At 52.9% G+C, this 20,299-nt stretch overlaps 8 protein-coding genes across 8 annotated transcripts; 3 read left to right on the top strand and 5 right to left on the bottom strand.

Moving 5' to 3' along the window:
- Positions 1-158: 158 nt before the first annotated feature.
- Positions 159-3,728, top strand: N7482_000294 (SAGA histone acetyltransferase complex subunit SPT7; the record flags this gene model as incomplete). The annotated part of the gene is made up of 4 exons (XM_056682419.1): positions 159-1,242; positions 1,296-2,443; positions 2,518-3,405; positions 3,459-3,728. The coding sequence occupies 4 exons, from the start codon at positions 159-161 to the stop codon at positions 3,726-3,728; spliced, it is 3,390 nt and encodes a 1,129-aa protein (XP_056546025.1).
- A 774-nt stretch (positions 3,729-4,502) lies between these two features.
- N7482_000293 (putative serine--tRNA ligase DIA4) lies at positions 4,503-6,118 on the bottom strand (the record flags this gene model as incomplete). Its single annotated transcript, XM_056682418.1, has 2 exons — positions 4,503-5,841; positions 5,895-6,118. 2 exons carry the CDS (start codon positions 6,116-6,118, stop codon positions 4,503-4,505), a joined length of 1,563 nt encoding a protein of 520 aa, XP_056546024.1.
- Positions 6,119-6,326: 208 nt separating this feature from the next.
- Positions 6,327-6,893, bottom strand: N7482_000292 (cytochrome b561 domain-containing protein; the record flags this gene model as incomplete). Its single annotated transcript, XM_056682417.1, has 1 exon — positions 6,327-6,893. The coding sequence occupies one exon, from the start codon at positions 6,891-6,893 to the stop codon at positions 6,327-6,329; it is 567 nt and encodes a 188-aa protein (XP_056546023.1).
- A 1,007-nt stretch (positions 6,894-7,900) lies between these two features.
- Positions 7,901-9,141, bottom strand: N7482_000291 (putative acyl-CoA:6-aminopenicillanic-acid-acyltransferase; the record flags this gene model as incomplete). Its single annotated transcript, XM_056682416.1, has 3 exons — positions 7,901-8,533; positions 8,605-9,009; positions 9,091-9,141. The coding sequence occupies 3 exons, from the start codon at positions 9,139-9,141 to the stop codon at positions 7,901-7,903; spliced, it is 1,089 nt and encodes a 362-aa protein (XP_056546022.1).
- Positions 9,142-9,633: 492 nt separating this feature from the next.
- N7482_000290 (uncharacterized protein) lies at positions 9,634-11,156 on the bottom strand (the record flags this gene model as incomplete). Its single annotated transcript, XM_056682415.1, has 2 exons — positions 9,634-9,767; positions 9,824-11,156. The coding sequence occupies 2 exons, from the start codon at positions 11,154-11,156 to the stop codon at positions 9,634-9,636; spliced, it is 1,467 nt and encodes a 488-aa protein (XP_056546021.1).
- A 372-nt stretch (positions 11,157-11,528) lies between these two features.
- Positions 11,529-13,766, bottom strand: N7482_000289 (glycoside hydrolase family 95 protein; the record flags this gene model as incomplete). Its single annotated transcript, XM_056682414.1, has 1 exon — positions 11,529-13,766. The coding sequence occupies one exon, from the start codon at positions 13,764-13,766 to the stop codon at positions 11,529-11,531; it is 2,238 nt and encodes a 745-aa protein (XP_056546020.1).
- Positions 13,767-14,686: 920 nt separating this feature from the next.
- Positions 14,687-16,366, top strand: N7482_000288 (putative MFS sugar transporter protein; the record flags this gene model as incomplete). The annotated part of the gene is made up of 2 exons (XM_056682413.1): positions 14,687-15,658; positions 15,728-16,366. The coding sequence occupies 2 exons, from the start codon at positions 14,687-14,689 to the stop codon at positions 16,364-16,366; spliced, it is 1,611 nt and encodes a 536-aa protein (XP_056546019.1).
- Positions 16,367-18,826: 2,460 nt separating this feature from the next.
- N7482_000287 (uncharacterized protein) lies at positions 18,827-19,153 on the top strand (the record flags this gene model as incomplete). Its single annotated transcript, XM_056682412.1, has 1 exon — positions 18,827-19,153. One exon carries the CDS (start codon positions 18,827-18,829, stop codon positions 19,151-19,153), a length of 327 nt encoding a protein of 108 aa, XP_056546018.1.
- Positions 19,154-20,299: the final 1,146 nt, after the last annotated feature.

Genomic DNA, 20,299 nt, shown 5'->3' with positions numbered 1-20,299 from the left:
GGCTTTTTGACATCGCCTGCTGCTTCGGCCACTTGTGAGGCACATCTCTATGCCTTTTTCCCCTTGTCAAACGCATTTGTCGTGATTTCTTCGGACTGTGATCCCAACCGTGGAGGATCGAGTCTCGCCCGCCCCATATCCGGGGTTTTGGAGCGAGCATGTCGCTCGGTCACAACGCCTGGCCCCCGGGCAATATTCGTCCTCCGGATGAGCATCAGGACTCACCGCGCCCCGTCAATGGCTTGGTCAAGACCCTATCAGGCTCGCGAACTCCCCAAATGCGCGGCTCTATCAGCGCCGATGGGCCGAACCCCGGTAGTATGACATCGGAGCCAGATATCGCGATCGAGGAGGATCCGCGCATTGCCCAATTCCGTGACTTGTATCGGCGCAGTGAAGCGAAAATAAACGCGCTCTTTTCAGGCCGCTACTCTGAGAACGATGCTGTCGGCGCCGTGGTCACGGACTCCGACCAGCCGGAGAGCCAACCTGAACGCGTCGATGCGCCGGCACCCCCTTCAACGGCACCCACCAAGCCTGCCCGCAAACTCGATGACGACTATGACGACTACGACGAAGATGACGATGCGGATATGGCTGATTCCACCGACTCCCCTGTGAAAGCGAAGTCCTTCCTGCCGTCGCAAGATACCCCCGGCGCTGCACCCCCGGCGCAACGCCCGGGCACCGCAGCCTCCATCAGTGCCGACGGGATGAAAGAACCAAAGAAGGAGACACTTGAGGATATTCGGAAACAGCTTGCAGAGGACAAAAAGGCGACGGAAGAAGCTGCTAAGCGGAGCTTCCATACCTTGTTCTATACACTCGAGAGCGATCGAGACGCTATGCTGGACCAACAACGGTTGGAGGAGTCTGAGCGCCAGGTTGAGGCTGAAATTTCTGGCCAGCAAGCAAATGGTGGTAATAATGCGGCTGGCGGTTCCAATGGGTATAGCTCCCTGAGCAACACGAACCTCGGTGCTTCCAGCTTGACGCTAAAGAACCTCATCGCTCGAATCGACAAGAAGCGCGATATGGTGCAGGCATCTGATGCCGAGCTTCGTAGTCTTCTGAGCGAAGTCCGCAAGAATCGCAGCAAATGGGCTAGCGAGGACAAGATTGGCCAGGAGGAGCTGTATGAAGCTGCGGAGAAGGTTCTCAGCGAACTCAAAGCTATGACCGAACATTCGACTGCTTTTTTGACTCGCGTCAATAAGCGTGATGCGCCGGATTATTACACAAGTAAGACTTGTGCACTCTTACCTTCTTTGCCTTGCACTAACCCCTTGTAACAGTCATTAAACACCCAATGGATCTCGGAACGATGACCAAGAAGCTCAAGGGCCTGCAATACAAGTCGAAGCAAGATTTTGTGGATGACCTCAATCTGATTTGGCTGAACTGTCTGAAGTACAACACAAACCCGGAGCACTTTCTACGGAAGCATGCTCTGTACATGCGAAAGGAGACTGAGAAGCTTGTACCTTTGATCCCTGAAATCACCATTAGGGACCGTGCCGAGGTTGAAGCTGAGGAACGTCGACTGCAGCTTGCAGAGCTCGATGGTGCTGAAGAAAGTGATGATGAACCCATCATGTCTTCTCGGGGACGGAAGGCTCCGGGCAAATCCTCTAAGAAGGGTACAGCTCCATCTCGCAACACCCCTAGTGGTTCTGAAGGACCTCCAGCTGCCCCTTCCAGCCAACCGCCGGTTCTTGTTAGTGCGGATTCGGATACCGCCATGGAAGCAAGCCAAAACGGTTTCTCCACCCCGCCTCCTGGGTCCCACACTCCTTCCGATCATCCCGCTGGTGCAGGCGTGGGTACTGCAGCTAGCCAGCAGGGCGATGCGATGGAGATCGACGTGCCCACAACTTCCACTACTTCCCTCAGTGCGCTCTCAGTTTCCGGCGTGGAATTTGAAGATCCCGAGTTCAAAGTGTGGAAGCAGGTGACAAAGAAAGATCGAGCTCTAATCGCCGCGGAGAGACATCGTCTCCTCAAGGGCGACAAGCTCAATCCTGACGAGCCAGCTTTGCTCCGAACCAAAGCCGGTATGCGCCGATGGCTTCGTCACGAAAAGCAAGCTGCGATTGAAGGTGACAAGGTACATGATCCGGGATCCCAAGCCATGGAGCCCGAGGCTGCTGGCGAATCCCTGGCAGAGGGTATCGAGGTCGAAGAAGACAAAATGCTTCCGTATTACTACGATGTTATGTCTGGTGTACCCGACCTTCCAGAGCGTCTTGCCTGGAGGGAAGATGCCGACGGAAATATCGTGGATGCATCCGAAGAGTTCCTCAGGGTCCTCCCTCAGGGCAGGTTCACTCAACCCGATAGCAAGTTGTCTCGCAAGCTGGATGCCAATATGCGACAGATGCAGGACACGCGTAAGATTTGTTCGAAGATGGGCATCGTGAAACAGATGCAGCTGCAGGCTCAGGTATGTGCTTAGATGAACACTTAATATCCCGATACCTCAGACGACATTGGAATGTGAGACTAATAAGTTGTCAGATGTATGCAAATCAATTTCAAAAGTACAACCCTGAGCCTTTTGCCGAACAAGACATCTCACCTCACGTTATGAACGATAATGGCCCTGTGATTGCACCTGGAACCTGCCGAGCAGCACTGCAGCGATCTGTCGCTAAAATCTTCTATCACACTGGTTTTGAGGAGTACCAGCCTTCCGCTCTCGAGGTCGCGACCGATATCGCAGCGGACTTCTTCCAAAAGATTGGCGAGACAGTTAAATCCTATATCGAAGCCCCGAAGGTTCCTGTCACTGAATGTGAGGATGCTACGTCTTCCGCGGAATGGAAACCTGCGTACACTGAACCTGAAATTGTTCTTCACTCTCTGGCCGCCGTTGGTATTGATATTGAGGAGCTTGAGTCCTACATCAAAGACGACGTCGAACGACTGGGAACTAAGCTTGCCTCGGCACACGATCGCCTGAAGTATCTCTTCACTGAGCTCTTGCGCCCGGCTCTTACAGATGGTGGCGAGGACGGTTCCAAAGCCTTTGCCGATGGCAGCGATCAGTTTGTCACTGGAACATTTGCGGACGATATCAATGATGATTTCCTTGGCTTCAAGGAACTTGGACTAGACGTCGAGTTCGGCATTGCCTTCAATAGTGTGCCACTGCACTTGCTCCCGAGCCGCATGTTCAACGCGGCGCAGGCACAGAACACCACTTCCATTCAGACTGAAGATGTCTTCACCCCGCCGCCTCCGTATCCTCGGATTACGGTGGAGAATGTGGGTGACCAGATCGGGCTGGTTCAACAATACTTCAAGGGCAAGCTGGATGCGAACAATGACGAGCCGCTCGTGGAAGATCTCGAGTTACCCCCAAGCAAAGGCCCATGGCTACTAAGCCTCGTCTTCCCGCATCTGGTAAGATCCCTCACATGGCTGGTGTGTCTGGAAACACCTCGAGCCCTCAGAAGCGCCCTGCACCGCCCAATGCCGCCGCGGCCAAGGCAGGTCCATCAGAGCCCAGCAAGAAGAAGGTGAAGAAGAATAGCGGTGTTGCGCTGGAGATGCCTAACTTCAATGACGGCGATGCGGACCAGACGAATGCCGCCGACGCCAAAGATTTCATGTCTGATCTGAAGTCTATCGATGGGTCTAACATCCCCGACGGTGCTTCGGGCGAACCCATTGCTAGCCAGCGAGAACAAGCAAGCATGCCCATGACCAATGGAACCACGGCATGATCTTCAGCAATTGTTCTTTCCGAACTCTGTTCTATCACAATAGCATGTTTGGCATGTCTTTCATTTTCATATTTTCCTTTCTGTCCCTGTCGTCTTGACTCTACCAGCGTATGACGCGCCATGCGTTCAGATACGGCAATCGCCATGTTTCATGTTCCGTGAACGAAATTTCTTCCATGTTTGGCGACGGGAGCTCCTCATATTCAATCGGTGATGACACTATAGCCAAAACGACTGGCAAGGTGGCGGCACACTAATTAACTGGATATTAATCGTTTCAACGACCGAAATTAATCGTTTAACGACCTGGCGCACTGCAAACTGCGGGCTCATTTCGAATGACTCTCCCCACCATTGTTTCCCTGTTGTATTATTTTGCCCTCTCTCCTGCGGTTTCCGTGCCTGGGCTCGGTCGCTGTGCATTAATCTATCACCACCGTTGTATTCCCTTGGATTATCATTGCTCCGCGCGTGTACTATAGCATACCATCCGCAGCTGGCCCATTCCTCTTTATCTGTGCCTTGATCCTCCTCTATTCGGATTCAATTGAATACATCGGTATTGGTTCTCCACTGCGTCGAGGTTCCATCTACGTCGGGGATGCCGTAATGTAGCTACAGACATCCCCGTGAAAGCAGATAGTAAGCATCACGCAAACTGGATATCTCGATTATCCAAGTAATACATACATACATACATACAGCCCCCGAGATTTACTACAATAATATACAAATCCTAGAAATGGAGACTGGAGAATCATCCACCCATTTATGCTAGTCCCGCCGGCCAATGATCTCCATGCCATCCATCCAGGGCCGCAGGACCTCCGGCACAACTACCACACCACGCTCCGCATCCCACCCATGCTCCAGAATAGCGGCTAGCACCCGTGGAACAGCCATAGCAGTTCCATTGACGGTATGCGGGAACCGCGACTCCTTCGGCACACTGCCGCGGACACGGGTCGCTAGTCGCCGGCTCTGGTAGTCGGTACAGATGGAGGCAGAGGTGACCTCGCCCCAGGCAGATTCAAGCTCTGACACCGCTGGGTCGACAGCGCTCGAGGCGGCAGCCGCAGGGCGGTATCTCGAGGGGAAGAGCGCCTCGATGTCGCGCTTGCGGGTTGCGCTAGCGCCCAGATCGCCGGTCGGCATCTCCAGTACACGGCAGGGGAGCCCGAGGGCCGTCAGGATCTCCGTTTGAATGTCGAGCAGCTCGGTAAAGAGCGTGTCCGAGGTCGGCTGGCCGGTTGCGGCGTCGAGAATATCCGCCCAGCCGAACAGCTCGACCTTGGTGAACTCGTGTACGCGGTACAGCCCCTTCGTGTCTACACCGCGCGAGCCGGCTTCCGCACGATAGCACCGGCTCGCACCCACCAGTTTAATGGGGAGCTCTGCGGCACGGATCTCGCGGCCCGCGTACATGGCCGCGAGGGGGATTTCCGCGGTGGCCGTTAGCGAGCGCGGCGGCTTGGTGTCGCGGTCGCGCTCGTTCTGCTCGATCGACCAGATCTGCTGCTCGTTGTGCTGGTCACGCGGCTGGAAGCCGCATGCCTCGGCGATGTAGGAGTAGACGATGGATGGCGGGGCGACCATCTTCCAGCCGCGGCGGCGTGCCACGCCCAGCGCGTACTGGACCAGCGCTTGCTCGAGCATGGCGCCTTCGTTGACGAGGAAGTACCACCCCCATCCGGTCGTGGTTGCCGAGCTTGTGAAGTCGAGGAGGCCGAGCTCGGTGCCGATGGCGACGTGCGACCGAGCCTGGAGCTCGGCGGGTGACTGACGCGTCCAGGCGGGTGGTGCTTGGGGGTCAAAGTTGAGGTAGTTGACGAGACGGGGGACGTCGCCGACGGGGGTCTCGGCGGATGACAGATTCGGGAGGGACAGGGCGAGTTGGTGGATCTCATCGGTACAATTGGACTTGCGGATGGTCATGGCGTGCGAGTCGTCCTTCAAGCGCTGCGCCTCGGACTTGAGGCTTTCCAGTTCTCCCTCTGACTCCAACCCTTTCTCCCTGCTCTGTGTCCCGTTGGCGGGGGTTTGTTTCGCCGCGATGGCCAGCTCGGCGATCTTTTTTCCAGCTGCTTTATCCGTGAGCGCGGCGACTTCAGGTCTTGATCGAGTTGCCTCGCTTCATCAGAGAGAAGCTGGATTCTCGACGGATACTCCGCATGGCCGGCGTAGTTCCTGTCTATGCAATTCCGGGCGTAGAGCTCGACATTGTTGCGGATATGCTTCACGTCCGGCGTGGGCTTTGGCGCAGTCGCAGGACGGAGAATCTGCTGGTGGCGCCGGGTGGTGGAGAAGGTGCGTCGCTGAAGTCGGGTCAATGCATTTTGGGGCGTTAATCTGCAATTAAAGCAGATGTACGGCGAGGGAGAGGGCGCCATGGACGAGAGGGTTGAGAAAGAGAGCGTTTGGAGAAGGAAGAAGTGGATCGTTTCGCGCGGGCTCGCTGGGTGGGGCCACTGGGACGCGCGCTCCCGTCTACTCGATTTATTTGGGATTCTAATTTCATGAAAGTTTATTGAACAATTCTTCCAATGTCCAATCCGACTAGCTGGTAGTATAGCGGGCACATCCGTCATATTCGGCATCTCAAGTATCCCCCAGTCCCAATTTATGTGTGTTAATCCGGGCACCCACACCCAGCACGGTGAGGATCATCGCGACGACGACCGGCCAGGTTGGGATGTGTATGACATTGAAGTTGTACGGCGTCTGGGTCGCCGCCAGGACAGTCGAAACCTCCAGCAGTAGCAGAACATAGCCGGCCCCGCGATGATACTTGTAGATCCGCTTTCCGGCGTTGGCACTGCCGAGAACAGGAATGGGTAGGAAGAACTGGACGACTCCGACTGAGGCTTGGAGAACCACGGCAATGACGGTGATCAGGCCGAGGATACCGTGCGGCGAAACGAAGTGAGGATGACTTCCCTTGTTCAGCTCGATGACAACAAAGGCGCCGAGGAAGCACAGGATGCTGAGCAGTTGAATGCTGTAGTGGATGCGGGTCCCGAGACGTTTCTGGTCGGGAGTGGCGGTGGGTTGGAGGATGAGGGCTGCCTGGACTTGCAGAAGTAGGGCCGAACTAGCGAGCAGCTGAGGAGAGCGGGGGTTAGACAAAGCGCAATCAAGGAGAAGACGAGCGGGAGGTGGCTGCATGAGGGGAACTGGAGACGTACAGGATGGCCCGTGAAGAGCGCGAGCGGGTGGGCCAGAAGGTTGGACCAGACAAGAGCAGCCAGCTATCGAAGTATCAGAGGATCGAAGGATCAGAGGATCAGAGGATCAGAGGATCAGAGGATCAGAGGATCGGTGGAACGAGCGCGAGGAACCACGTACAATCCAAATCCCCGCCTGGGCCACGCTGGCGGAGCCTAGAGTCCGTCAGTGATGAAGAGATATGCAATGCGGAAAGCAGTCACCCGTAATCAGATTGCGAACAATGTCGTTCGTGTGGCCAGCCTGGCCCAGCAGGGGCTCGCGTTCCCCAGACTGAACAGTTTCCGCCATACGAGGCCGACTCTATGAGACTCAATGAAGCGCACTGAAATGGAACAGTATCTGAGCTGCCAATTCCACCGCAGCCGGGGGCGGGCCACGTTATGGCGTTGGACAGGCCGAGAGGGCGATCATAAATATGCAGTGGGACGATTGTTATGCGCTGCACGACCGAGGCAATGCACTATGGGCATCAACTACAACAGGCCGGGACTTGGCGTGATTGCCGGCGTAAATGACGATCCAAAGTACGCAGTCGGCAAGTGGAGGCCCAATTTGCCGAGCCATGTCCACTGCTACAAATTGCTAATTGCTAATTGCCAATTGCCAATCACTCTCGAGAGCGCACGTCCAGACAGCCCCAATCCTGCAGGGAGCAAACACCTTACTTGATGGTGCTACTTGGTGGTGCTACTTGGCAAGCCTATCTACGAAGTCCGTATTTCTACTCCGATCTGGGATCCCAAGTCTCGATCAGGTAGGATCCCCTGGTCTGATCATACTGACAGAACCCCCAGTTCTACCAAGATGGCCATGGTGGTTGCGGGGGCTTTCATTTCCAATCCTAGTCTCGGCCTATCACACAGTCTGCAAGCCTCTACAGCCATTCTCCGTTCAACAAGTCCAACCAAATGGGTCATAGATCAACGATGCCGCAGATCATACGTTTACCAGGGCATTTTCAAGACAGGGCCTTCTTCTCCAGAGCCCAGTCGACCCCAGACGACCTCCGCGCCGAGATTCTGTGGGTCCAGATTCATGATAATGTTGAACAGTGAGCTACTGCGCGTCGAGATGTGACGAGACTCGTCCTCGCGGCAGCAGATTGCCTGCGGGGCATTAAAAGTGTCGGAGAAGATCCGTTCCCGCAGCAAGGAAGGCGTAATGGCATCGCCCTTCACCCCACTCGCGATCAGCTCCGAGGTCAATTGTCCCAATCGCTTCAGGCGGATGGGAGAGCCCGACAGCCACGGCGGCTCCTCCACAAATCGGTTCTCAATGAAGTGGTTGGTGTGGCCAATCAGCCCAGATGCGTCTTCAGGGATATGTTTGTCGCCCACTGGCGATAACTCGAGCCCCAATGCCGTGGTGCTGTCGGCGACCAGAATGTGCTGGGCAGACGCAACACCGCCCAGCGTCTCGAGGGTGTTCACAGCGTTGGCAACAGAGGTACTCTCCAGACATAGTCGAAGAGCGACGTGGATGGGGAGCTTGCTGCTGATCATCGGGTTGGCACGAATGGCATTCAGGCAGGTCCCCACGGTGGCGGAATTGAATCCAATCTTGCCAACAATTCCTGCCTAGATGAAGACGACCGGAGTTAATCCATCAATTACGAATCCATTCTGAATGGAACCATGGAAGATCTCACCTCGGTGATCATGTATATCGTCGGCTTTCCCGGCTGCTCGATGGAGACCATAGCCAGATTCTTCTTCACTCGCGCCGTCCAGTCCCAGTTCTGAGATAGTACGCGAGCATTGTCACTCTTCTTCCAGCATAATGTCGTACATCCGTCGGAGAACTTGCCCAGGGCAATCTCGCTGCGACAGTTAAGCGCCACGATATCGAGTACATCGAGCTCCGCTCCCTCGGCGATACCTTCCATCTCCGCAAAGAGATGGGGAGTCAGTTTTTGGAGCACAGGCTGAAACTCCTTAGCGACTTCGCGGACCGCCTGCCAGGATAGCTTGGAGGTGTATTCGAACATCTCTTCGTAGATGCTGATTTGACTGCGGATCTGGTCCCGCAATGCCCGCCCATGTTCAAGACCAATCTGTATAAGAAACCCATGTCAGCTTCCACCTGGGCAAATACAACGGGAAATCCCAAACCCCCGAGCATGAAAGCACAGTACCTCTTGCGGGCTACCCCTCAGCCTAAGTTGGATCGGTCCTCCGTCGGCCATCGCAGTGCGTTCGTTTAACCTTCACTCCAGTTATATGATATCTGATATGTCCAAAATCACCAAGGAAGAGTCTCTGCTTGTTAAATGAGTCGTTTATCGGCGGTTACGCCGAGTCCGTCAACAGCCGAGCTGCGCTTCCGTCAGTTGGGGTCGCGCGGGGACTAGCCGATAAGCCCATCGCAATGAACTCCCCCAATTGGCCATGTTGTCAGATTGTGCCTCGGAAGGGAAGGTCTATGCTGCGGAGAACACTATCTGCGTACAGATATGATGATGCCTCTGGGTGACTCAGATATGAGTTCAAGTTGCTTCGTACTCCACTCTCCATGCGCTAGAGATGGTGCGATGAACCATCCGACGTACTGTACCTATGATATGCGAATGACGGGCTAATTGGGACAAAGGATCAGAGGTACAGAATTTGTTCTAATTTGATAAATTAATTCAATGGGGCTTGATTCATCCTTCTGACAATGACAGACCAGCCAGCCTCTAGGCCTCCCTGATCAAATGTGTGAACAACTTGTCCAGATAATAAGCGGACTGCTTGGGGTAGCGCTTCTTTTCTTCCGATTCAAAGTCAATAAATGTGCACCCGAATCGATCGGAATATCCAGCGGCCCATTCTACAGACAGTCAGTCGTCGTTGTCGTGAGTTGCGAGAAGGGGACCGGGTACTTACCCCAATTGTCGGTGAATGTCCACGCGAAATAAGATCGGATGTCGACCCCATCTTCCTTGACGGCTCGCGCGAGAGCGCTTCCCACATATCCCTCAAAGAACTTGATGCGGAATTGATCGTCGAGGACATCCGGGGTTGGGGCCACTTCTCCCTTGGCGGTAGTACCATTTTCCGTGACATAGATCGGCATTTGATACCGCTTGTAGATCCAGTTCAGCAGCTTCCGGAACCCCTCCGGGGCAGCGCGAAGCCACGGAGTATCACTTTCCTCGCCTCGTGGAATGCCGTGGCGATTCTCATCGTGGATCTCCACATTGCCCTTGTGATCGTTGATATCCGGTGGGGTCGTCTTATGCTTCACGAAAAAGGTCGTATAGCTGTTCATGCCATAGAACTCGGAACTTCCGAGGACCAGTTTGGATTCCTCAGCTGTGAATCGAGGCAATCGGTCGCCAAGTTGCGCACGCATGGATGCCGGATAATCCCCTGTTTTGTATACGGGATCGGCAAACCAGGAAATCTCGAACTCGCGTGCCCGCTCTGCTGCGGCTTGGTCAAGGGGATCTTCCTCGTCCCACGGCTCAGACCAGTTACCATGTAGGGTAATCCCGATGCTACCTTTCTGATGTGGCTGGAATTCCTCGCGGTACATTCGAGAGACATATCCATGGGACACCAGCTCGGTGTGAGCGACAATGAAAGGCTCGGTGGACGAGTCGCCTTCTGCATTGCGCTCTCGGAAAGACGATCGAGCGGGGGCATGCACACCAGCCGCATAGCCGGCCAGAGTGTAGACCCCAGGCTCATTGTAAGTGATCCAGTGCTTAACGCGATCGCCGAATCGCTCGAAACAGACCCGCGCGTAGCGCACGAAATCCGGCGTATACGCGTTCTGGTTCAGCATACCGCCATACCGATCCTCCAAGGCCTGGGGGATGTCCCAGTGAAAAAGCGTGGCAAACGGGGTGATGCCATTCCGGATAAGCTCGTCAATCAAGCTCGAATAGTATTGAATGCCTTGCTCGTTGACGGGATCATCACAGCCACCTAACGGAATAATGCGGGACCAGGCGATCGAGAAACGGTATGCATTCACTCCGTAGGTCTTCATCAGCGCTACATCTTCGCGATAAAACTCGTACGATCGCACCGCGTCGTCCGCCGTACTTCCGTCGGAGACTTTGCCGGGGGTATGGCCGAAGGTATCCCAGATCGAAATGCCCTTGCCATCTTTGTTCCAAGCACCTTCAATCTGCGCTGCCGCGGTAGCATAGCCGTGATAAAAATCAGACCGGAGAACGCCTTTGAGATCTTGCACAGACTGCAAATCCATCGTCGAGGAATGTTATGGTTTGTCACCGGAGGCGATGTCTTTAATTAGGAGGGCGGTGTTGATATCGCTAATTTGCGCGGTCCAATAATTTCAGAATAATCTCATCAATGAGCTACCCGGCTAAGGGCTCATGATCTGTCGGATTCTGTGTTTTATTTTATCCAGGACTCGGGACACACGGAGGTTATTCCGTGCTGATCTAGGCAAGGCCGAGCGAGCAGGGATTAGTTTATGTGGGGACGATGCGTCAAATGCACCGAATTATAGTGGTCCAGAAACAAAATGACTGAATTCGACTACGACATATTGAAACACTCCTTGTGTTACAGGATCTGTTCGACTTTTGCCTCTCTCTCTATACATTGGGTTATTCTATGCCTCAATTATAATATGATGACCCGGACCCTCAACTTCTTCCAGGCGGGTCTCATCTCCATAGGGGAAGCAAATGGTAAACAGTCCCCCAGACTTTGGTATTATGGCAGTCAGCGAGAGAAGAGATCTAGCATCCCAACTGAAATTCAGTTCCACGCCTCCACGCGCGCGTACTCCCCGAATGGCCCCTTTCCAGTCCTTTGGGCAAGCTGGAAGCAACCGAATCAACCCTGGCTCATGAGATTGTATCAGCATTTCGATGATTCCCGCACCACCGCCAAAGTTGCCATCAATCTGGAATGGCGGATGACTATCCAGTAGATTCGGCAATGTGGACTGGGCAAAGAGCAGATCCAAGTGTTTACTACACTCCTCAGCTTCAAACAGCCGAGCGTGGAGATTGACAAGCCAAGCTCGGCTCCAGCCTGTATGGCCGCCGCCGTGCTCAGCGCGTCGACGCAGGACCACACCACAAGCGTGCGCCAAGTCAGGCTCTTTTGCGGGTATGATCGCGTTTCCGGGGTATAACGCCCATAAGTGCGAGGTATGACGGTGTCCAGGTTCGACCTCGGCATAATCAACGGCCCATTCTTGAAGATAGCCCGAATCGCTTATTTTCATGGGCGGCAGTCGGCCTCGTGTCGCGTGGACCGATGGAAGAAGGCTATCCGAAATGCCGAGTTGCTCTGTAGAAGATTCGAATGCGCCTAGAATAGCATCCACAATTTGATTATCGACTGTAGATCCCTCACACAACACCCCTTTCTGCCCCTGGAGGTCATAGAATGAATTTTCCGGCGAAACTGAAGGGTTTGTCACCAGATATTCTCCAGAGGCATCTTCAATCAAAAAATCAAGAAGAAACTCCACACATCCTCGCAAGACAGGGAACATCTTCCGCAGGCATGCGTGGTCTCGAGTGAACTGAAAATGCTCCCAGATGTGATAGCATAGCCAGGCACCCCCCAGTGGCCAGATTGTCGCCGGCATCCACCGGTCAACTGGGGAGGTATCCGCCCATATATCGGTACATGAATGGGCAGTCCAGCCTCGACATCCGTACATGACACGGGCCGTGGCCTTCCCAGTCTCTGCCATGCGCTCGAGCAGGCTGAACAGTGGAGCCTCGCATTCGGACAGATTACACACATTGGCGGGCCAGTAGTTCATTTGCAGATTGACATTGATGGTAAACTTAGAGCCCCATGCTGGGTGAAAGGAGGGATTCCAGATGCCTTGCAAGTTCGCAGGGAGGGGCTTGTTTCCATCGCGACTGGATGATATCAGAAGATATCGACTATAGTTGTGATATAATGCTATCAATTCGGGATCCCGAGCGGTCTGTAGCCGTATGTCCGTTGGAATGTTTGGCGAGTCAGAGGATAGTTGCAAATGCATCCGGTTATACAACGCCTGGTAGTCCGTGACATGTCTCTCCCTTAGCTGTGCGACGTCGTAGCAAAGTGCCCTCCCGATATCTTCGAATACTCCCTGACTGGGATATCCATGACGAAACGTTGTGTGCGCTGCGATCAGAATAAGAGCTTCGGAAGCCTTAACCACCAAGTTGTTTCCAACCTTGGTGACTGTCCCCACGTCGTCGCATTGGACACGAACAATGCAGCAAGCACGGTTGCTATTTCGGCCCCCCGGTGTAACATTCATCATGATAGAATCATTTGAAGCAGAAACATCATCCAGGTACTCGTTTGTCTCGAATTCCAGCTCGCTCATCCGGGTCAACCGGACCACGTATTCGGCCTTCGGCGAAGAGACAACTCGAACGGCGAGAACATTGTCCGGGTAGCTTGCTAGGACTTGTCGTCCATATTCCGTCCCACGATAACTATAGCTCACATTCACCGTAGCAGATTCAAGGTCCAATTCGCGTTCATAGTTCGTGACTTGATCCGGTACATGACCAAAGTCCAGGAAAAGGGTGCCGAGAGGTTCATATTGTCGCTGGCTAATTGGATTGGCAAAGAATGCGAGTTTGGACAGTTTCTCAGCTTCGGTATGGTTTTCTGTGCGGATAGCCTCTCTCAATCGTGGGAGATATTGTAAAGCATCTTGGGGGGTACGGTCTTGAGGACCCCCATACCACACCGAGTCTTCGTTCAACTGGAGCATTTCTGTTTCGGTGCGGCCGTAGACCATAGCACCCAGGCGCCCATTTCCCACTGGAAGGGCTTCATTCCAACTAGTTGCGGGCTGCTTGTACCAAAGTTTGCTCATCTTGTTCCCCTGCTTTAGTCGAGTGTACGAAACGATCGGTCGACTATATCCTTTGCGCGTGTGTAGAGTGACTTGAGATGAGCTAATCTCCGGGCAAGCGAATGGCAGCTTGGCATGAGGTGAGGTGCAGTAGGCGTTGGAATATGTAATATACCCTAATACCCGAATACCCGAATGGAGTAAAGAGTAAACACCTTATCATCTCTCAATTCAGCCATGAAGTCCGCCCTCGGATGCAAACCGGGTAAATTTTAGCCACGCCCCGGATGTTCCCACCCAGATTAGCTTTGAACCGAATATCAGGACTAGCGTAGAAAGCCAAGAATGATCAGCCCTGTATCCCGGTCTAGCCACCACCATCTACTGGGTTCCCCGCACTCGCTTCTCAGTGGTGGAGAATCTCTTGCATTTGGCGTTGGCCTCTTAAGAGACTAAGAGACCAAGGCCCAATTAGGGTGCGTCCAGCGAACAAAGCTTGCATTGCTAGCGAGACATGGAATCCAATCAATACGAAGTCCACCTCCAAATGGTCAACGTGACTAGCGCCAGTTTTCCACAAACGGCGATAAACCGCCAATGGTTTCTGTATTTGCAGGTAGGTCACGCCATGACGAGTCTACCGACCCCGACCATCAAGCTCACGCGCTTCTGTTTTAGTCTCGGCCCATCTGCATATCCGTGACAGAACTGGCTGGGGTAATCGGTAGCTTAGCCGCCTGAATTCTTATATCTCCTAGCTTGGTTGGGTGACTGATGCCCGCCGGTGCAGAAATACCACGAGTTAACCCCCCTTGCTTCCCATCGGGTGTGACGGAGGATAACTTCATAGCCCGACAATTCTTGGCTGGCTTCGTTCCTTGAACGACCCTCTTGCCTGAGATATATCGATCACCGACATCGATCTCCGACACTCTGGTATCATGGCGAAGACAGACGTCACTGAAGCCGAGGTGGTCAAGGAGAAAGGACAGGAGCATATTGAGGAGGTGGTGTTGGCACGGTTGACTGAAGAGGATTTATGGAAGTTATCTCAGGAGTCCCTAACCGTTTTTTCATGGACTGGATTTCGCCTGGGTCTCATCATGTTTGTGCATGGCTGCAACCAAGCCGGCTTCGGGATTGACTGGGGCGTGATTAGCGGCATCAATGCGCTGGAGGCATGGCACACATATTTTGGCTTTGGCACCAGCGGTGGCACATACGGCCTCATCAATGCCTTGATGAGTATCGGCACGGTGTGCGGCGCTCCGTTCATGGCCCTCGCCGATGTCATTGGTCGTCGTGGAATCAATTTTCTCGGAAACGCAATTGTCATCTTTGCCGCCATTCTGCAGGGTTGCGCGATTAACCTGCCAATGTTTATGGCTGGCCGCTTCTTCATGGGCTTTGGCACTGCACTTATGTCCAGCTCCCAGTATATTGGTGAAATTTCCCCCATTCACCTCCGCGGCCGCATGGTCGGTTTCTTTGGTGCGTGTTTCCAGGTGGGTAGTCTGGCCATGCTGGGTGCCATGATCGGCCTCGCCAACCTCGCTGGAAATAAATGCTGGAGAATCCCCCTCCTTCTCGAGGCGGTATTTCCGGCGATTGTCTGCTTGACCATCTACTTGCTGACTCCTGAATCTCCACGTTATTATGTCATGAGAGGCAACCGTGAAAAGGCTAAGCAGGTCGTGGCTAAGTATCACACCACCAGCACCGACATCAATGAGCCTGTGGTTGAGATTGTGGTATCTCAAATTGAGGAATCCCTTGAGAATGACCAGACTGGCTTCCGAGCCTTTTGGGATTACCGGGTGTTCTTTACAAAGATGGCTCGCTACCGTCTGCTGGTTCTGGCACTGTACTCAGTCTTCCAACAATGGAATGGAGGAAGCATCATCACATACTACGTAAGAGGCTGTCTCTCTGTTGCGTGTATCTCTGCGGTTACTAACCAAACTCCCTGACCTCCTTGATAGATGGTCGATGCACTTGAAACCGTCGGTATCACCGGCACGAAGCAACAACTCGGTATTACGATCGGCACCACAGCGGTCTACTTCGTCTTTACGGCCGTCGGCTCTCTCCTTGTCGATAAGTTCCGCAGACGAACTCTTATCATATCGGGTTTGATCAGCATGATCATCTTCCAGACCGCAACAACCATCACTTCGTGGCAGTATAGTCTCCATGCAACCCATGCTGCGGCCGCGCTTACGCTCCTCTGGATCTTTTTGTACCAGACTTTCTCGGCAACGCTCATTGCGACTATGCATAATTTGTACCCTATTGAGGTGCTGTCGCTGCCACTTCGTGCGAAGGGTATGGGTCTCTACAGTCTCATTCAGGGTGGTGCGAGTGCAGCGCAGACATATGGCATTAGCGTCGGCATTGCTAAAGTGGGATATAAGATCTGGGTGGTATACATCGTCTACAACACCGTCCAGCTGATTTTGTCCTATTTCATCTTCCCGGAGACAGGCGGTCTTAGCTTGGAGGAGATAGACACTGTGTTTGAAACACCTGGCGTGCCCCCTGTCAAAATGTCGCTGGATATCCAAAGGGCCAAGAAGGAGAGATTGGCAGCAACACGAGATGAGGAGGCCCGATCTAGGTAGTGCGGCGATAGTGTGCATTGCCATTCAGACGCCACTGCTAAAGCTTTTTATATAGCACGAGGGTCAAATGTCTGCGACTTTTATTGCGGGGGCCGCACTTGAAATCAACAATCTGCATCTATCCGCTCACCAATTCCCGTTTTGCACTTAGCTGACGTGTAAAGTTGCTTCGCGAGGACATGCATTTTTCTTAGCCATTATGTATCTCCCCAGAAGAGTGGGATTTGGAAGATCAAGTCTCTCTCCTAGGATATGCTACACATATTAGAAGGACAAGTGTCTGTGCGGAATGGATGAAACGAAGTTGGATCCGATGTAGCTGCGCCTACCCGTCGGGAGCGGTGCTTCGTTCTGTTGCACCATTTCCGTCTTCCATTACCCCCACCGATAGCATGGCAAAGAAAGCATCAAAGCATCGGTTCAAGATTTGGTCATTGTCAATGGAGCACTAGGGCCATGTTCCCGACTTTACGCTTAACGGGTAACGCGCCAAATCAGATGATACATCTCAGCCCTAATTAGCCTGGCGACCCACGCCAATGCACCCCCAATGACAAATAGTGTCAACCTTAACTCTTTTTTTCTCCGAGCACCATTGCCACTAGGCTGGATTCAAATCAAATCTTAAGAGGTCTCATACATGTCGGCAGGCAGCGTAACACGAACGGATCAGGTACCGAGTTACGTGACCCCCCAAACTCCCTCCTCCCTGTCTGTCTTGTCCTCGATCACTGCAACCTCTACATTCAGAGATCCAAACGTTCCATATAGATGTCTCTCCAGAATTGGATTGGGATATCATGTATCGTTCTAAATGCAGAGTGATCAACCGACTCCTTGCATCCAACAGTGCTACAGGTGCTATGATGTGCTGCCATACACATCATGTATACCGCATGACGGGAGGGCTGATGTTGTTAATAAATATCATGCCATTGGCTTGTTTGGTTGGGTTTTGCTGTGCCTGATTGCTGTCATCCATTGTCAAAATTCCAGATTATCATTAGAAATCAGGCGGATCCCCGTTGCTGGAAAGCTCTCGAGATCATTGTATTCTACTTGTCTTCCTGGGTCCCACAGTACCGGCCTCTATTTGTAATGCTTAAGATAGCACACGTCGGAACCTTGGGGAGAGTCGGAACGGACTTCTCTCTTGTTCCATTCTTCCATGCAGATATCGAAGAGTCTTAGACCGCATAGCGGGTAGTGGCCCACCTTGCGACTCTCCTCATCCACAGAACGACAAAATATAGGGAGCGATGGTGAGACGGCGGGTAGGCTCGATTACTGGAGGCTACATCAACTCTATTTTCGTGTAATTTGGAGGGGTCGCCTATCAACATCGTTCGCTCCCCATCGGTTGAGCAGCTCCGCCCTTGTGATTCCCGATTTCCCGCGTGATGAGTAGTGGAGTTAGTCTCGTCTCTGGCTTTTCGTGCTCCATTTCTCTTTTCAAATCTTTGACAGTGTAAGCCGGGCGAAGATCCAACTGGCTGGCGACAGCCTGAGACAAGCTGCTAGCGACTCTGTAACCGTGCCTTTCTGCCTCCCTGCCTCTTTGCCTCTCTGCCTCTCTGTTCTTGACCCTGACACACAGGCCTCAACATGCGCGCACGGCCATACGGACCGAGACAGTACTGCTGCATCGTCCATGCCTCTGCTATCAACAGACCCTTCCAGCCGTGCTTGTCCGGGTGTGCGGACGGTTGAGGAAAAATGGTGTCACCATCGAACTGCCAATAGGCACCTGAGAGAGTACCGCAGTGGTGTCCATTGGCTTGATGATCGTCATCACGAGACAAATGTCACTTTCTTTTTCTTTGGGGACGTAAACGGGACGTCACCTTTCGGTGCGCGCTGGCAATGCTTCGAGTCCCGCTTAAAGAGTCCCATCGAGGGTCCCGTTGTTGGAAAGGCTTCATGAACTTTGTGCCTGCCTTTCGATCTCCTTCTTTTCCCGGGATGGCTTGGTCCTGTTTACAGCCCCCCCGCGCTGCAATGGGGGGCTTTTGTGGTCGCTGCCCCCCTCCCCCTTTGGTGACACCCTGGGGGTGGGTTGTAGGGTAGGTCTTTCATGGAGGGCAAATAAGGTGAGCTTACGGGTTACTGCTATATACTTAAGGAGTATTGGATACTTTGTTCATCAAGCCTCTTACTAGAATTCCCCATCGTCGGTCCTTTTCCTTCCATCCTTGAAATCGCCTTTTTTTTAAAACCATGATCTAAATTGTTTGCACCCAGAAAAGACATTGCTCGGTGAACCACTCTTCTATTTTCGATTGCTCGGGATTTCTATACATCGCGTTTCGTTCACATAGTATGATATATTGCCCCTCCTGCCTCCTGTTCACCTTCGTGGTCCTCTCCCCCGAAGCCCAACCTCCAACAGGCGGAATTCGGCATCAGCTTTTCCGTGAGACCTGTCGCTCGCTATTTACCTGCCTACTTAATAACCTCACGATGCCTCTTAAGGGAGCCCAAGATACCTCTGCGATACCCGAGGCACAAGGGCTCAAGTATGACGAATCCGAGATGGCCCTCTTCCACGCCAAGCTGTCATACCACTCCACTATTGACGAGCGCATTGCCTCCCAGGACACCAATCTCGCGTCGATTTCGGAAGCCCAGGCCAAAATCATCAAGCGATGGGAGATGCTCAAACAACTTGAGAAGGAGCTAGCAGAGAAAGGCAAGAGCCTCTCGCCGACCGATAAAAGGCAGTTAGCACAGTACGAGTGGAGGTATAAGCATTTGGAGAAAACCGCAACCAAGACCACGAGTGGATAGAAGCCAGACGATGGTGCTTTTTGCTTAGTTTCTGTTTCCATCACTACAGTAATTGAGCGGGTTGATGGCATTGATGGCGTTCTTTGAGATCCAGGGAGCTCGGGCGACGCAGTGCGCTGCTTGCGACAAGACCAACTACGGAATCCTGTCAGATTTGAGATTTTTTTATTTATTCACTTGCTTGATCTACAGTGGTGTTGACGGCATGTCTCCTGTTTCTTTTTCTCATTATCTCACCTGTTTATAGTCACAATATCAATCACCTTCTTTCAGGCAGCGATCTCAGAGACGTTGGAAAGTATCAAATTAAAAAACCTCGCTTCAGATAACTCATTATTTGCTGCGCCATGTTCCGTGGCAAACAAGCTAAATAGGTTATCAACTAGCAGCAATCACCGCAAGACTCGAGGCCACTCCCACTGAGCGTTGCACAAGAGGCCTAGCAATCTGGTCAACATTGCAACAGTAACGTAAGTGACACTTCATATGAACCGTCAAGTGCTAACCAAAGCGGATGATGACATCTATCGGAGATTGCCCAATTCAGCTGCACCTTCGGGATGGAGATCGGGTTTAGTTATCAAGCCACCGAGCAGCTGGTGATGCTCTCGGGAAGATTCAGTCCACTGCACGGCCCTGTGCCACCCAAAGGCATGAAATGACCAATATGGAGCATATCGCAATTTGCCAGCTGCATGGCAGAAGTTGGACCCAATTGCTGCATTTCCGGCCGGACTCCGGGTGTTGTGCACCTGGAATTGGACGGTGGACAGCTCTGCTGCTGTCCGTCATCGATGATTGACCCCCCCACCAGAGCCATTTGAATTGCTTCAGCTGCCGCGGCTTTCCCGCTCGCTTGATAGAGCGCCACAATTTGGACAAGTGCGATCGTTGACGACCTTTTGAGGTGACTAACAGCAGGTTATGCGGGGCAAGCCTCTGCCTCTGGGTCCTATTACCCTGGTCTCATGGAGCCTCATTCTTCAGAGGATCAATATTCCGGGGCTTAACCCGTCGCTTAATCCGTCGCAGAGGCAAGATGTTTGTATAGTTTATAGTAGCAGAAATGGCCAGATACTTAGCATATATATTGCAATCCTAACTAACATTACAGACTTATTTACACGGTAGCTGATAATGGAAAGC

The sequence above is a fragment of the Penicillium canariense genome (assembly GCF_028826845.1).
Source record: "Penicillium canariense strain IBT 26290 chromosome Unknown utg000001l_segment0_segment0, whole genome shotgun sequence".
NCBI classification, from domain to species: Eukaryota; Fungi; Ascomycota; class Eurotiomycetes; order Eurotiales; family Aspergillaceae; genus Penicillium; species Penicillium canariense.
Note: the sequence above shows the minus strand (reverse complement) of the source record. Positions and strands in the feature narration are given on the sequence as shown.